The following is a 17,450-nucleotide window of genomic DNA, read 5'->3' as shown; positions in this document are numbered from 1 at the left end:
TGGATTTGCGAGTTCGAATCCAGAGGGTGCTGAGTGGCTCCAGCCAGGTCTCCTAAGCAACCAAATTGGCCCGGTTGCTAGGGAGGGTAGAGTCATATGGGGTAACCTCCTCGTGGTCGTGGTTAGTGGTTCTAGCTCTCAATGGGGCACGTGGTAAGTTGTGCATGGATTGCAGAAAGTAGCATGAGCCTCCACATGCTGTGAGTCTCCGTTGTGTCATGCACAATGAGCCACGTGATAAGATGCGCGGATTGACAGTCTCAGAAGCGGAGGCAACTGAGACTCGTCCTCCACCACCTGGATTGAGGAGAGTAACTGCGCCACCACGAGGACCTACTAAGTAGTGAGAACTGGGCATTCCAAATTGGGGAGAAAAGGGGATAAAAGATAAAAAAAATACAAAATTATACAAAATTGATTTTATTCATCATATTGTATTTAAGCAACACAGGCCACAAATTGTAATGCTTTTTGAGATACTATTTAGCAAAGCACTTGGTGTAGAGCGAAGTAATGACATGACCGACATCTAGTTGTCCACTGTGATTCTGTTTATACAGCTTAGATCAAATGAACTCGCTCTCAAAATTCAGTTGTTACTCTTTAAAACTGGAGGAAGTCACTTTTGGTCATGGAATGCAGTTGTCACTGTTTCATAAACAAACTTTGTATGAACAACCGTATTTAGCACTGAATGTCCTTTTTCGGGTGAACCAAAATAAGGGGGAAATAACATCTCATATTCTCAACAGTAAGTGTGACAACTTGATGTATTGATAGTGAAAATTGCCTCAAATTCCCCAGTTTATGTCAGACTAGCAGTTTTCTTACACATGGCAAGAAAAGAGCATCTCTTAACTAGAAGTTGTTCACTCTCTCTGGTTGGCGTTGTCTGGTTAATTTCCCTAAGTGTGCGCATGCATTTGCATACACGTGAGCATTTGCTTGCTGGTGTAATTGTACCTGTCATTTTGTGTATATGTGTGCGTGTACCCTGCAGCTGTGTCTTTGATTAGAGATATAGATCTCCCTGTTCTAGCTTTATGCTCATCTCAACTACAGGGTGTTCGTTTCCATAGCAACCCTTACGCCCACCCTGCACATAGTGTTCAGACAACCCCAGGCAAGATAGCTGGTGTGCTGTGGATGTCGTGCTCGTAGATAAGGCTATTAAAGTGTTCCACTTCCCTTAGTCACCCCTGCCAGGCACAGGGGTCCTTATACTGCAGTCATACTGCAGATAAAAACTGCTGTAACTTTTCCATCATGAACCTTTTGTGATTTATAGTCAAATCCTGTGCATTAGTGTTGGCATGTGGTTACATCAGTTTCTTTCCACTGTTCCACTGTCGCTACACTAATAGTCTTTGCTGCTTTCTTTCCATAGATTTGATGTTTAGAACCATGCTGCTATGTTTTAAATCTGAGGATGTTGATAATTATATGTTTTCAGACTTAAATTGAGCAAAAACTTTATTTGAAGAGATGTTATCAATGGCAATTAATTAATGTAGAACTATGCTGCAATTATGCATAGTTGATGATGCTCTTTTATTTGATGGTAACCCATTTGTACCAGTGCCACTCAATTATAATTTGAGTAATAAATTAAACTAATCATGAAATGCCTAAACATGGATAAATGAATATAAATATATGAATAAACTGAAAATACAATATGCAGGTTGTAATTAAATTAAGAATATTTTATTTAAAAAAAATGATGAATCTATTCATAATTGTAATTTGTTTTATTTTCTAAGCCACTTTATTTACAGAGACAGTTCAGAATGCCAGAATTAAACCCTTGTCTTCCACACTAGCACCAGAGTTTAAAGGAATAGTTCAACCAAAAATGAAAATGTACTCACCCTCATGCCATCCCAGATGTCTGACTTTCTGTCTAATGCAGAACACAAATTAAGATTTTTAGAAGAATATCTCAGCTCTGTAGGTCCATAAAATGCAAGTGAATGGTGACGAAATCTTTGAAGCTCCAAAAAACACAGTAAGGCAGCATAAAAGTAATCCATAAGACTCCAGTGGTTTAATCTATGTCTTCTGACCAAAATGTAACTCCTGAATTACTTTTATGCTGCCTTTATGTGCTTTTTGGAGCTTCCAAGTTTTGGTCACCATTCACTTGCATTGTATGGACCTACAGAGCTGAGATATTCTTCTAAAAATCTTTGTGTTTAGCTGAAGACAGAAAATCATATCTGGGATGGCATGAGGTTAAGTAAATGAGAGAATTTTCATTTTTGGGTGAACTATCCCTTTCATGTGTCAGGGCATGTGTGCTAAACACTAGTCTGCATCTCTGAAACATAATTACAGTTTTAATCTATTGTGTTTATCTGTTGTCCTATTATTGATATTGATTTCTTTGTTGATTGAGGGGCACAGATGGGTCTCCATATGATTTAAGGTCATTGAATATTATAGATTAGAAATTATGATGATAACCGTTCAGGCATGATTAAAAATCTTTCTAATGCATGGGCACAAGTCACTGTACGTTGAGTCTGAGTTGCCATTTGCTTATAAAGGAGGAAGACGACTGGCTGCAGTGATATAAAAGGAAACGATTCATTGTTTTTATGTGGTGGTTCGTGTGGAGGCAGAGGCATCCATGTTTCCTCTATAAAACCCCTCTTCCAGTGACATTTGGCTGTCTGCGAAACATTAGTCACACATCTCATAGCGCTATGAGGCTCTTTAATGCTGATTTGACAGCACGTCTCTCACACTTTATTCCGCTTCATCAAATACATAAAATGCAGTAATTTTAGTTTTTCGTGGGAGTCGCCCTGACCAAGTGTGAACCCTTGTTTACTCAGCTTTTCTCCTAAACAGCGTTACAGGAGGAGACAGCAGCTCAAGATAGATTAAAACAGTTTTGGCAGACACTTTTGTTCAGGACATATAATTATTTAAGATAATTTCTCTGTTTTTCAAATCCAGATGCAATGAGCATGCATAGTTTATTAAAATATACGCAAGTGCCTAGGAAGGATTTTGATCCTGTATCACCAAAGCTGATGTAGTGCTCATTACCTCCCACTCTGCATCCCACAAGCCAACAGATTCCCCTGCGCAAGCAAGAAATAACATTCCAGTCACTTAGCCAAATACTCCTGTTGTTAAGGACAGACACGGCGTCCCTATGTGTGTAGTCGTTTGATGACTGGCGCAGTATGCAGACTTGTAATGATGTGCATTTTACATTTTTTGGTTTCACAAAAATCCTCTTATGATGTACCAAAAATAAAGTTTACATGACCATTTTAAATATAATTTAAGCTCAATCAACAGCATTTCTGGCATAATGTTGATTACCACAAAAATGATTTAGACTCATCTGTCTTTTTCTTTCAAAAAAAAAAAAAGCAAAAATTGAAGTGAATGGGGACAATTTTTGGAGGGTTTAAAGGCAGAAATGTGACGCTTATAATTTTTATTAAAGCATCACATTAATTCTTCAGTTAAAACTCACTGTAACAGTATAAGGATGGGAGGAGGCGGGAACCAGCTGAACAGTCAACATAACGGTTTAATGTAACATCCTTCTTCAGCGGCCAGCAACGACCCCTCCATCCCCAGGCAGATGGCCGTGGCTGCTCCCCTGGTGGATGGTAGCGGCAAGGACTCTGCGACAGCGCATCCCTCTTCCCTCCTGGGTTTCGGCACCACTGTAACAGTATAAGGATGGGCAAGGAGGAGGCGGGAACTGGCTGAACAGTCAACATAAAGGTTTAATGATAAAAATGAACTTAAAGCAACATAAAACATAAACGAACATAGACACACATGCAGCGTGGCCGAGTGCGTCTCTCTCGAACTGGCGCCTCCGGCTCCCCTTTATCTCGCTATCCTGCTGATCAGCTGATTCACCGTGCACTCGGTCATGGCCTGGTCACGCCCTCCTCCTCGTCACACTCATGTATTATTTGAGCTGTAAAGTTATTTAAGTCATAATTTTAGGTTTGTTAACATAACAAAATCATGGAAACGAAGTTGTAAAATTGGATATAACTTTACAGTGATTTTATCACACTAAAATCATAACATATTGTTAATGTCTTGTGGCTATACTTTTGAAATAATGAGTATTTTAACGTTTACTGATTGGCCCCATTCATTTTCATTGTATGGGCCTTACTGGAACTGCTTTTTTTTTGATGGAGGGGCAAGTCATAATACATTTTTGTGGTCATCAATATTATGCCACAAATGCTGTTGATAGAGCTTAACTTGTATTGAACACAGAACATTCCTTTTAAGCTTTAATTTTTGAACAGAAGAGTTAATGTTATTTAAGCTGTAAAGCTGTCTAAATATACCATAGACATTGCTGCATTACAGTAAACACTATTTGTCTAAATATACCATAGACATTGCTGCATTACAGTAAACACTATTTGTCTAAATATACCATAGACATTGCTGCATTACAGTAAACACTATTTGTCTAAATATACCATAGACATTGCTGCATTACTGTAAACACTACTTGTTTAGTGTAGCAAAAAAATCCAAATTATTGAGTCAAAAAATTAACAGTATGACACAGATGCTGTTGATATAACTTAACTAGTATCGAAACCATAAACATTCCTTTAATGTGATTACAGTGACGATTTCTGAACATCCCATTTTTGCAGCTCGGGTGGACTATGGGTGGGTGGACTATGGAGGGAGCTTTGCACTGTGAATGTTTAAACTGCAGAAACATTATATGGCCCCTTTAACTGCATGTGTTTGTCTTGTCAAGGCTCTGGAGCGCTCTGAGAGTGAGGAGGTATCAGTTATCACCCAACTGGTGAAGAAGATTCTCATCATCATCTCACGCCCTGCACGACTGCTGGAGTGTCTGGTTAGATGCCGCAAAACACCTACACTGATTCTCAGTCCTCCAGTGAATATTCTTGATTGTCTAACATTTCCCTTACTGTGCTCCTGATTATTTTGCAGGAGTTTGACCCTGAAGAGTTTTATCATCTACTAGAGGCTGCAGAAGGTCACGCCAAGGTCGGCCAGGGCATCAAAACGGATATTCCCCGATATATAATCAGCCAGCTTGGGCTCAACCGAGATCCCCTTGATGGTGCGAGATCTGTCGTTTATCATATGATACACTTTGTTTGGAAAGCCTGGGCATTGTCCTTTGACTCATTTTGTTGCATCTGTCATCTCTTTTGATAGAAGTTGTGCAGCTAGAGGAGCAGTTTGATTCTGGCCCCACACTGACTGTTGATTTAGAAGAATCTGCAGAGGTAAATGCACCAAAAAGAGCTGAAGCATAAAATAGCCTTGCTGAGTTTTATAAAATGTCACCAATGATTTGTCTCTACCGATTCTTTTAGCAGAATAAATCCTTACCCACACCATCACGAAGGAAACCACTGGAGAGTGATTTTGAGACCATAAAACTCATCAGTAATGGGGCTTATGGGTAAGCATCACATCATGGCCCATCATGACCATGGTATGAAAATGATTATTTTAGAGGCAGCATAAGGACACCTTTCTCGGCTGGCAAAACATTCTCATCTTCCATCTTAAATCTAATCCTAGCTCACTACATTATCTTGATATCTTCATGCCAGCGAGCCTTTCAGTCATCTTGCTGTTTTTTGAAGTTCTGTGCTGAATCTTGGTCTGTTTTCAATCTGTCCTGCAGGGCTGTGCATCTGGTAAGGCATAAAGAAACTCGCCAACGATTTGCCATGAAAAAGATCAATCGACAGAACCTGATTCTGCGGAACCAGATCCAGCAGGTGTTTGTGGAGCGAGACATACTGACGTTTGCAGAGAACCCTTTTGTAGTTAGCATGTTCTGCTCTTTCGAGACACGGAGGCACCTGTGCATGGTTATGGAGTATGTGGAAGGTGAGGCACTTAACATAGATTATATCAAGCATAAACAGGTTTATAACCTAATGGAATCTATATTTTGATCCTTTGCATTATACACTTTTTTCACATTAAAATGCAGACGCAACAAGTAAAAATATACAACCTATAATTAAAGTGTTAGTTCACCCAAACATAAAAATTCACTCAACTTATACTCACCCTCATGCCATTACAGATGTGTGACTTTCTTCTGCACAACACAAACGAAGATTTTTAGAAGAATATTTCAGCTCTGTAGGTCCATACAATGCAAGTGAATGTGAATCAGGCCTTTGAAGCACCAAAAAGCACATAAAGGCTGCATAAACATAATCCATCAGACTCCAGTGGTTTAAACAATGTCTTCTGGAGCGATACAGTTGGTTTTGGGTGAGAACAGACTGAAATGTAACTTTTTCACTTTACATCTTGATAACAGTCTCCTTGGCGATCATGATTTCAGGCTTGATTACACTTCCTATAGCGCCATTCTAGTGCTCTGTGTATGCGTCAAGCACTAGGAAGTGTAATCGAGCTTGACATGATGATCGTGGATAGAGACTGCAATAGCAAGATATACAGTGAAAAAGGAGGTATATTTTTGGTCTGTTTTGACTCAACAAATTGGATCACTTTAGAAGAGATTGATAAAGCCACTGCAGTCCGATTGATAACCGGTATGTTTATGCAGACTTTATTTCCTTTTTGGAGCTTCAAAGTCCTGGTTACCATTTAACTTGTATGGACCTACAGAGCTGAGATATTCCTCTAAAAATCTTTGTTTGTATTCAGCAGAAGAAAGAAAGTCATACACATCTTAAATAACATGAGGGTGACAAAATGATGAGAGAATTTTCATTTTTGGGTGAACTATTACTTTAAGCCCAAAACAAAGGAAAGTGTAGTTCTAGCACAAAAGTCATAGAAGAAACCTTGCTAAAAACACACTTTCACCACACTTTTCATCACCTAGGTCTGATTGATGTGTGTTTACCAGTTTACCAGAGTTTAAATGACCATTATTCATATGTAGTTTAAATTTGGTAAAATATATATAAAAAAAAATAAAAAATCAGAACCAATATTTCAGAATGTTTTGCCAACTTTGCTAAATCAATGCCACAAATCTCTGAATGATGAAAATTTTTTATTTTTTTATTTTTTGTGTAACAGACATAGATTTGCACATCTACAGCTGTTGATCAAGGTTACACATGTGTTTATGCATCAGGGTTTTTCCTCCATAAAAAAAATGTAATATCCGTCTCGATAATTGTTACACATCTGAAACGCACATTTAAGTGACCTGATTGAATCCGTTTTTGCATGAGTGTGGCGCGAGCCATCGCAGAACCTCTGCTCTGCTATATCCTACTGGAGCGCATGTGTGTCTTACCTCAGCTGTCCTCGATATCCTGGTGCAGACCACAAACTATGCGACGAATTTGAATGAAAATTCTAGTTTAAAGCGCTATGGAGGAAGTCAAACCTCTCAAACAGCTTGAGAGCTCCCACATTATAAAGGCTCTGATGAGGAAAAGAAAAAACGCAGCCTTGCACCAAAATAAAGATTTTTCAAAATTCAAATCGCCCTAATTACAAATTTTCAAAATTTTATAGTAACATTAACTGTGTTGTTTTGACAAATGTAATAGTTTCATATTAAATAATCTATTAGGTGGATTCTATTAGACTTCATTGTTATTACAACTGTGGCAGTTTAAAGTTTCTAAAACTAAGGCTAGTATTTTTTCATAACAAATGCTAAAATGTATATATATTTTTTAAAGACTACTTGCATTTACCTAACTTAATGAGCAGCCATCCTCTGTCTTTCCTATGCTTATATGGCATTGTACTGTAAATATAAGGGTAATAATTGGCTTTAAAGTGTAGTCCTGTGAGACTTGTGGAGAAATTATGGGCAAAGTTTTAATCTTGTTTAATATACAGTACACTGATGAGCCAAAATATTATGACCACTCACGGGTGAAGCAAATAACATTGATCATCTCCTAACAAGGCCACATGTCAGGGTCTGGGTAGATTAGATGGTAAGTGAACAATGAGTTCTCGTAGTCAACGTGTTGAATTTAGGAGAAATGGGCAGGAGTAAAGACCTGGGCGACTTTGACTAGGGCCAAATTGTTATGGCCAGATGATGGGGTCAGAGCATCTCTGAAACGGCATGGCTTGTGGGGTGCTCCCGGTCAGCAGTGGTGAGTACCTACCGACAGTGGTCTGAGGAGGGACAAACCACAAACCGGCAACAGGGTGTTGGGCACCCATGGCTCATCGATGTGCGAGGGCAATGAAGGATATCCATCTGGTCTGAACCGACAGAAGGTCTACTGTGGCACAAGTCACAGGAAATTTAAATTATGGTTTTGGGAGGAATGTGTCACAACACACAGTGCATCACACCCTGCTGCGCATAGACCTTGGAGCAGTGAAAGAAGGTTGCCTAGTCCGATGAGTCCCGTTTTCACGTGGACGGTCGTGTGTGTGTGCGCGTGCCGTTTACCTGGGGAAGTGATGGCACCTGGATGCACTATTGGAAGATGACAAGCCAGTGGAGGGAGTGTGATGCTCTGGGCAATGTTCTGCTGGGAAATCCTGTGTCTGGCCATTTATGTGGACATCAATTTGACACGTGCCACCCACCTAAACAACATTGCAGACCAGGTACACCTCTTCATGGCAATGGTATTCCGTGATGGCAGTGGCCTCTTTCAGCAGAATAATGCATCCTACCACACTGCACACATTGATCGGGAATGGTTTGAGGAATATGATGAAGAGTTCATGGTATTACCCTGGCCTCAAAATTCCCCAGGTCTCAATCCGATTGAGCATCTGTGGGATGCGCTGGACCAACAAGTCCAATCCACGGTGGCTCCACCTTGCAACTTACAGGACTTGAATCTGCCTGGATCTGCTGCTAATGTCTTGGTGCCAGATACCACAGGACACTTTCAGGGGTCTTGTGGAGTCCGTGCCTCGGCGGGTCGGCGCTCTTTTGGCGGCACGTGGAGGACCAACAGCATATTAGCCAGGTGGTCATAATGCTTTGGCTCATCAGTGTATGCTCGAATGATGTTTGATATTAGGGGAAAAAAATGGCCTTGTTTGCCTTTAGATATTCTTAAAGATGACTTAAATCATTAGGAGCTTGATGAAAGAAAAACATCTGTCATGGAGTAGCAAACAAGACATTTTTACTTGCACAGTCCCAACTCATTAAAGTCGTATTCTCATGGGTACAGCCAGAATATTATAGTCCTAAAAGTATCAATTAAGTTTAGTTTGATTTCACATAGCACCTTAAAGTAAAAATTGTCCAATTTAAAACTTTCCTGATACTTGGATGATAAAAATATATTGTATCCAATGTAAACATGGCATTCAAGTAATTCTGTTATATATTAATTGCAATTATCTTATAATCCAACTTCGAGCATGTGGATGACCTGATCCAAATCAGCAATATCGCACAAGAAAGAGTGCTGTTGTACATAATATTAGCACGGAATTACATTGTCATATTGATGAATTATTACACGGCTCTCTGGACTTGCATCTGATTGGTCATTTGCAGATGTTTTATATATACGTGTGTGTGTGTATGTGTGTATATATGTATATGTGTGTGTGTATATATATATATATATATATATATATACAGTGGTGTGAAAAAGTGTTTGCCCCCTTCCTGATTTCTTATTTGTTTGCATGTTTGTCACACTTAAATGTTTCAGATCATCAAACAAGTTTAAATATTAGTCAAAGATGACACAAGTAAACACAAAATGCAGTTTTTAAATGAAGGTTGTTATTATTAAGGGAAAACAAAATCCAAACCTACATGGCCCTGTGTGAAAAAGTGTTTGCCCCACCTGTTAAAACATAACTGTGGTTTATCACACCTGAGTTCAATTTCTCTAGCCACTCCCAGGCCTGATTACTGCCACACCTGTTCTCAATCAAGTAATCACTTAAATAGGACCTTCCTGACAAAGTGAAGTAGACCAAAGGATCTTCAAAAGCTAGACATCATGCCGAGATCCAAAGAAATTCAGGAACAAATGAGAAAGTAATTGAGATCTATCAGTCTGGAAAAGGTTATAAAGCCATTTCTAAAGCTTTGGGACTCCAGAGAACCACAATGAGAGCCATTATCCACAAATGGCGAAAACATGGAACAGTGGTGAACCTTCCCAGGAGTGGCCGGACGACCAAAATTACCCCAAGAGCGCAGCGACGACTCATCCAAGAGGTCACAAAAGACCCCACAACAACATCCAAAGAATTGCAGGCCTCACTTGCCTCAGTTAAGGTCAGTGTTCATGACCCCACCATAAGAAAGAGACTAGGCAAAAATGGCCTGCATGGCAGAGTTCCAAGACGAAAACCACTGCTGAGCAAAAAGAACATTAAGGCTCGTCTCATTTTTGCCAGAAAACATCTTGATGATCCCCAAGACTTTTGGGAAAATACTCTGTGGACTGACGAGACAAAAGTTGAACTTTTTGGAAGGTGTGTGTCCCATTAAATCTGGCGTAAAAGTAACACCGCATTTCAGAAAAAGAACATCATACCAACAGTAAAATATGGTGGTGGTAGTGTGATGGTCTGGGGCTGTTTTGCTGCTTCAGGACCTGGAAGACTTGCTGTGATAAATGGAACCATGAATTCTGCTGTCTACCAAAAAATCCTGAAGGAGAATGTCCGGCCATCTGTTCGTGACCTCAAGCTGAAGCGAACTTGGGTTCTGCAGCAGGACAATGATCCAAAACACACCAGCAAGTCCACCTCTGAATGGCTGAAGAAAAACAAAATGAAGACTTTGGAGTGGCCTAGTCAAAATCCTGACCTGAATCCTATCGAGATGCTGTGGCATGACCTTAAAAAGGCTGTTCATGCTCGAAAACCCTCCATTGTGGCTGAATTTCAACAATTCTGCAAAGATGAGTGGGCCAAAATTCCTCCACAGCGCTGTAAAAGACTCATTGCAAGTTATTGCAAACGCTTGATTGCAGTTGTTGCTGCTAAGGGTGGCCCAACCAGTTATTAGGTTTAGGGGGCAATCACTTTTTCACACAGGGCCATGTAGGTTTGGATTTTGTTTTCCCTTAATAATAACAACCTTTATTTAAAAACTGCATTTTGTGTTTACTTGTGTCATCTTTGACTAATATTTAAACTTGTTTGATGATCTGAAACATTTAAGTGTGACAAACATGCAAAAAAATAAGAAATCAGGAAGGGGGCAAACACTTTTTCATATATATATATATATTGCTAAGGACAATGGTCAATTTTAGTGTTTATCTGTCATTATATATATATATATATATATATATATATATATATATATATATATATATATATATATATATATAATGACAGATAAACACTAAAATTGACCATTGTCCCAGTCAAACGAGTTAATGTCCATTTATTTATCTGGTAAGTAGCCGTGTAATAAGTAGGATAAAGTCAGCCAGCCATTGTGAAAATGACAAGCTGACGACATTTTATCCTTTATTACCACCTCAATAACAACATCCGTGGTTATATGATCTCCAGGTGGAGACTGTGCCACTCTGCTGAAAAACATGGGCCCACTTCCTGTGGATATGACCAGGATGTACTTCGCAGAGACAGTTTTGGCTCTTGAGTACCTCCACAGTTATGGCATTGTGCACAGGGATCTCAAACCAGACAAGTGAGAATAGAATGCAAAAATTGCTTAACATTCATGCAGCTGTATGTGAATGCTATTGTTTATAAGCAGTTATATTAACCCTTTGCAGCCTCTTGATTACTTCGATGGGACATATTAAACTCACTGATTTTGGACTCTCTAAAATCGGCCTCATGAACATGACCACCAATCTGTACGAAGGCCACATTGAGAAGGACACCAGGGAGTTCATTGACAAGCAGGTGAGCTTGTTAATACAATTAGTGGTGCATGATATGACCTGAGCGATAACTAGGGTACAGGGTGTGGGCTCTTATGACTTGGGCCAGTAACCACCCCTAGTGAACACCTTAGCAACACTTAGAGCACCTGAGCAATCACATCACAATGCTTTGATTAGAATTATTGCTAATTTACAAAACTTTTACTGATATAAGTTATTTACTATGTATATATTTCTATATTTCACTGTTTGATATAATTTGCTATAGGTTTGTGGCACTCCAGAGTACATTGCTCCGGAAGTGATCTTGCGGCAGGGCTATGGGAAACCTGTGGACTGGTGGGCTATGGGCATCATTTTGTATGAGTTCCTGGTTGGATGTGTTCCATTCTTCGGAGACACACCGGAAGAGCTTTTTGGGCAGGTTGTCAGTGGTGAGTTCAGATGAATGTGTGTTTAAACTCTATGCCCTGTTTGCTGGTGGGACACAGATTCTGATAAAAGGATCAGGAAGCTTTAGAGACTGCTTTGAAATTAAACTGCCATGAAAGGATTTGATTTACATTGTTCTGTATGCAGATGAGATTATCTGGCCAGATGGAGATGATGCCCTTCCTGTAGACGCCCAGGACATGATCACACGATTACTGAAACAAAGCCCACTTGAGAGACTTGGAACAGGTACTTTATTATTCAGTTGCTGCTAGAGTAGAGCAATATAGATAAACATTTTATTTAATATTTTTCAGGCCTTTTAATGATGTTTATAATATTTATCCTAATATTTATGTATTTAGTCCTTTTGCTTAAAATGGGTTAAAAGTGAAATAATTAAAAACAAACAGCCATTGTTGCCAGGTAGATTAAAATGTGTAAGTGAAAATAAAACGGTAAAAAATATATTTAAAATAAGGCGTGTTTTTCACACCATTTTTCACTAAATGAAATGCACTAGAATGAAATCTATAATTTTTTTATATGCACAAATATAACAATACATAATTTGTTGTTTTGAATAAGTGTTTTTAACCAATTCATTGAAATGGACCGTTTGAAACGACCGATTCATGGAAATTAACATCCCGACTCCATCACCTTTGATAATGAGGTTTATCACAGATGCTATTAAAATATTTTGATGCTGTCACATTCTCAAATCATGACACAAGGAGTTGGTGTAAAACTGGCATACTGGCACTGAAAGAAAACTTAATTGCCAAATAATTAGCAAATAATATAATTTTTGTTTATTTTTAAACCATATGCAATTTTCACAATGTCAGTTAATTTAATGGCCAACAAATTGATATTGAATGAATTATAAATATTTAATATATCGCCCAGCCCTAGTTTGAAACCGATGTAATCCTGAACATCATTCATACAACCACATTATTTAGGAATGTGCGGAAGTTGGATGAATTCCTAAGAAATTCAATGTCTGTGGTAGGAGGTGCCCCAGAGGTAAAGCAGCATATGTTCTTCAATGGTCTGGACTGGAACGGACTCCTGCGTCAGAAAGCTGAATTCATCCCTCAGCTGGAGGCAGAAGATGACACTAGTTATTTTGACAGTGAGTTGCACAAATTCAGCATACAAAGGAAATTCTTTGAGCTACATATATGCCTGGAGCCAAGCGCTCTTAAAAAAAAAAAAAAAGTCAGCTCATTCTTCCGGCTTATCCACTGAGACGCAGTTATTATTTCTCCGTTAACCTTACTTTTTTCCCCCTACATCTGTTGTTTTTCTTTTGTTTTTTTTCTTTTCTGTGTAGCACGATCTGAACGCTACCATCATTTGGCCTCTGATGAGGATGATGAAACTAATGATGAAGAATCTTCCCTCGAAATACGACAATTTTCATCTTGGTCAAATCGCTTCAGCAAGGTTGGGTTTTTATGTCTAAGCACTTTAATGCAGAAAGATGAACTGCGATATGATGAACATTTAACATCTCATATTGCTGCTGCTTAGATATCAAGATTAAAAGCATTAAAAAGGTGTAAAATTGTGTCATGTTTTGCCCATGGTCTGCTGCCAATAGAAAGATTCACTCTTTAAGGCTGTTCAGACTCGAGTCCTCTTCAATAGAGCATCTCTTTCAGTTGACCCAAAACTGATCTGAGTGAAAAAGTATATAACAAAAGTAAATAGGATTAATTAGTGCTGGGAAAATTAATTTCTGTGATTAATACTTGACAGAATAACGTGTTAAAAAAAATTAATGTAATTAATGCAGTATCCGTTTTTTTCTCTTCCTGAAATTTCCTTTGGCTAAAATTGGCATATATACATTTCCAGGAGGTTCACACTTGACTAGACTGCACGTCCTAGCACAGAAAGTGATTTTATTCATTACGCACACCACATGTCCTGGGCATAATAAACACTGGAGCGGATTTACTGTGTGGAGAATGGAGACTTCTCCTGTAAGTGGTGAGGCAGGTGTGGGAGAGATGCGGGCAAGCTGCCATATCTCTTTGCATTGGCCAAAAACGCTCACTCACTGTCATTTGAACAAGTGTCAAAAGTGAAACTGCCAGAGAGAGACCCAGGATGTGCGTGACAGAGACTGAACGGCAGCCAGAGAAAATGAACGTTATGAGATTTTAAACTTTATCAAATTGAATTTCAGCATTTGTTTCATATCTTTATGTATAGTGTCTAATTATGCATTGGCAATGTACATTTAATTTTATTTTGCCAATAAAGCTTGATATGAATTGAATCTGCCCAATCCTAAAGTCCTTTGGAAAACACCAGAAGATGTTGCCCAACTTTTAATTACAGCATGTCCACTAATTTTATGTCATGTATACATATACTTTTATCAAAGATTTATACCTGTAAAAATGTCTAATTAACTCTATCTGCAAAAAAATTAAAATAATTTTAAAATAATTAAAATAAATGATTAACCAATTTCTTGTATCATGTACTATGATGTAACACAATTTTTGTTCCTGGGTAGTAAGTGTTATTTCCTAATTGCTTTGCCTCAAAAGTATAGAATATGGCTATTGTTCCCCACAAACTTTGCTTTTGTGACCAGGACAGTGATATTTTGAAATGTACCTATTTCCATTGAGAAAATGGGTGAATTTGTGTCTTTTCGTTCACATAAAGTCAGAAAAAAAACAACATATGAATCCAAATTAACATGTATTTATACTAAAGTAATACAAAAATGACTACAAAAGATTTAGAAGTGAGTAGTTTTTTCGAGATTTACGATTATACTGTAAATCACTTTTACGAATCAGCCCCCAAATGTAGTCTCCCATCATGTTCTCGTTATAGTGTCCTTGGTAGCGTCGTTCAAAGTCCAGAATATCCTGATGGAAGCGCTCACCTTGCTGCTCCGAGTACACTCCCATGTTCTCCTTGAATTTATCAAGATGAGCATCAAGGATATGGACTTTGAGGGACATCCTACAGCCCATTGTGCCGTAGTTCTTCACCAGAGTCTCAACCAGCTCCACATAGTTTTCGGCATTGTGATTACCCAGGAACCCCCGAACCACTGCGACAAAGCTGTTCCAAGCTGCTTTCTCCTTACTAGTGAGCTTCTTGGGGAATTCATTGCACTCTAGGATCTTATTTATCTGTGGTCCAACGAAGACACCGGCTTTGACCTTTGCCTCAGACAGCTGAGGGAAGAATCTAGAGCTTTGACAAATTGTTTCATAAGGCCCAATTTGATGTGCAGTGGTGGCATCAGCACCTTCCGGGGGTCCACCAGTGGCTCCCACTTGACGTTGTTCCTCCCCACAGAGAACTTGGTCCGCTGTGGCCAGTCCCACCTGTGGTAGTGCGCCTTGGTGTCCCTGCTGTCCCAAAGGCATCCCAAAAAAACATTTTAAAATTAAAATTTTTTACAATTTTAAAAATTAAAACATTTCTACCACCCCTGGAGTTCGCTAGTTTGAATCCCAGGGCATGCTGAGTGACTCCAGCCAGGTCTCCTAAGCAACCAAATTGGCCCTGTTGCTAGGGAGGGTAGAGTCACATGGGGTAACCTCCTCGTGGTCGCCATAATGTGCTTCGTTCTCGGTGGGGCGCATGGTGAGTTGAGCGTGGATGCCGTGGTAACACGCTCAACAAGCCACGTGATAAGATGCGTGGGTTGACGGTCTCAGACGTGGAGGCAGCTGGGATTCATCCTCCGCCACCTGGATTGAGACGAATCACTATATGACCACGAGGACTTAACCGCTTTGGGAATTGGACATTCCAAATTGGGGGAAAAAGGGGAAAAAGGAAAAAAAAAAGAAAAAAATTAAACAATTTTATAACATAAAATTCAGAGCAACAATTGTCCATCTTACCTTCCGGAGTTGCTCGCAGGTGAAATGAGGTGCCCAGGGTTTGTCTTGATCCCCGACAGGCATGCCGAAATATGCCTTGTAGGCCTCACACATCTTAGCAGATGCTTCCACAGAGTACTTTTTCACTCTTGTCTTGATAAATTGGCCGCAGACATAGCAAAATGCATCTGCCGGATGCTCGCAGCCTCTTGATGCCATCTCAGAAAAATGCAGATATGTATCCACTTAGGCAGCTGGAACTAAACTGAACTGGTGGGCTGAAGGCCCCTGTATTTATACTACTATTTATATTACTGGAAAGTTTTAGAAAGTTCTAGAAGTTGCTCCAAGTTTACTCCGCACTGAATCTATTTGGAATGTTCTGGAAAATAGGTACATTTCAAAATATCACTGTCCTGGTCACAAAAGCAAAGTTTGTGGGGAATAATAGCCATTTTCTATACTTTTGAGGCATAAGCAATTAGGAAATAACACTTACTACCCAGGAACCCAAAAAAATAAAAATACATTTGTTACACGGTGTTTCGCGATCAACCGCAGAAAACTGCGATTTTGAATTTGTTAAAAAAAAAAAATGTTATCAATTCACAGCCCTAGTATTAATATAATAATTTATTAGGGGGGTCTGGGTAGCTCAGCGAGTATTGATGCTGACTACCACCCCTGGAGTCATGAGTTCGAATCCCAAAAAAAAATATATAAATAAAATATAATTTATTTTGTAGAATATAGTATTATATTGGGTATTAGAATGTGTTTTTTTTTTAATATATATATAAAAAATAGAAATATATTTCAAACCCTTGGGCCTTGAAAACTCTGGTTGAAAACTGAAGCAAGCCGTGCATGCTGACATTATTTCTATAATTAAATCGCAGCCTTTTGTGGTTAGATAATCGCACTAGGCCAGGATGCAGTTTTGATTAATTGTGCAATCCAAAAATCAGGGCAAAAAAGGTTTTAACACTGTTAACAAATGTATTCAGTTTTACATTATAACTGTGTCATTCTGTTCTGTTAATTTCTTAAAACTGATTGGAGCTTTGCTAGAACTGACCCTAGCAGAGCACACGTTTATTTAGTAAATAATGGAGAAAGACACTCTTTATGGGTTATTTATTTATAAATCACACCCACACAGGACGTTTAATCAAACTAGTCATTTGCAAGGTAATTAAAGTTATTTGTAAGGTGGAATTTAATTACCACTGAACTCAGTATGTGAATTATCACCCATGAATGCAACAATGTTATTCATTGAAACATAATCACCGGAAGAGGACTTTGCGCATGC

General features: G+C 38.9%; 1 protein-coding gene across 6 annotated transcripts in view; it reads left to right on the top strand.

The window, feature by feature from the left end:
- LOC127426551 (microtubule-associated serine/threonine-protein kinase 3-like) overlaps nucleotides 1-17,450 on the top strand; it is a 64,377-nt gene that overhangs the window by 24,663 nt on the left and 22,264 nt on the right. For 4 of the 6 annotated variants that reach the window (XM_051673428.1, XM_051673425.1, XM_051673431.1 and 1 more), the window contains 11 exons: nucleotides 4,775-4,876; nucleotides 4,975-5,107; nucleotides 5,206-5,276; nucleotides 5,367-5,455; nucleotides 5,684-5,892; nucleotides 11,488-11,626; nucleotides 11,715-11,847; nucleotides 12,097-12,262; nucleotides 12,408-12,509; nucleotides 13,279-13,401; nucleotides 13,603-13,715. In XM_051673428.1, coding sequence (XP_051529388.1) covers nucleotides 4,775-4,876; nucleotides 4,975-5,107; nucleotides 5,206-5,276; nucleotides 5,367-5,455; nucleotides 5,684-5,892; nucleotides 11,488-11,626; nucleotides 11,715-11,847; nucleotides 12,097-12,262; nucleotides 12,408-12,509; nucleotides 13,279-13,401; nucleotides 13,603-13,715 — 1,380 coding nt within the window. The remainder of the gene's footprint in view (nucleotides 1-4,774; nucleotides 4,877-4,974; nucleotides 5,108-5,205; nucleotides 5,277-5,366; nucleotides 5,456-5,683; nucleotides 5,893-11,487; nucleotides 11,627-11,714; nucleotides 11,848-12,096; nucleotides 12,263-12,407; nucleotides 12,510-13,278; nucleotides 13,402-13,602; nucleotides 13,716-17,450) is intronic. The other 2 variants (XM_051673429.1, XM_051673426.1) reach the window with 1 other exon arrangement.

Source organism: Myxocyprinus asiaticus, chromosome 35, assembly GCF_019703515.2.
Source record: "Myxocyprinus asiaticus isolate MX2 ecotype Aquarium Trade chromosome 35, UBuf_Myxa_2, whole genome shotgun sequence".
NCBI classification, from domain to species: Eukaryota; Metazoa; Chordata; class Actinopteri; order Cypriniformes; family Catostomidae; genus Myxocyprinus; species Myxocyprinus asiaticus.
The sequence above is the reverse complement of the archived record's forward strand: the minus strand, read 5'-3'. Positions and strand labels throughout refer to the sequence as shown.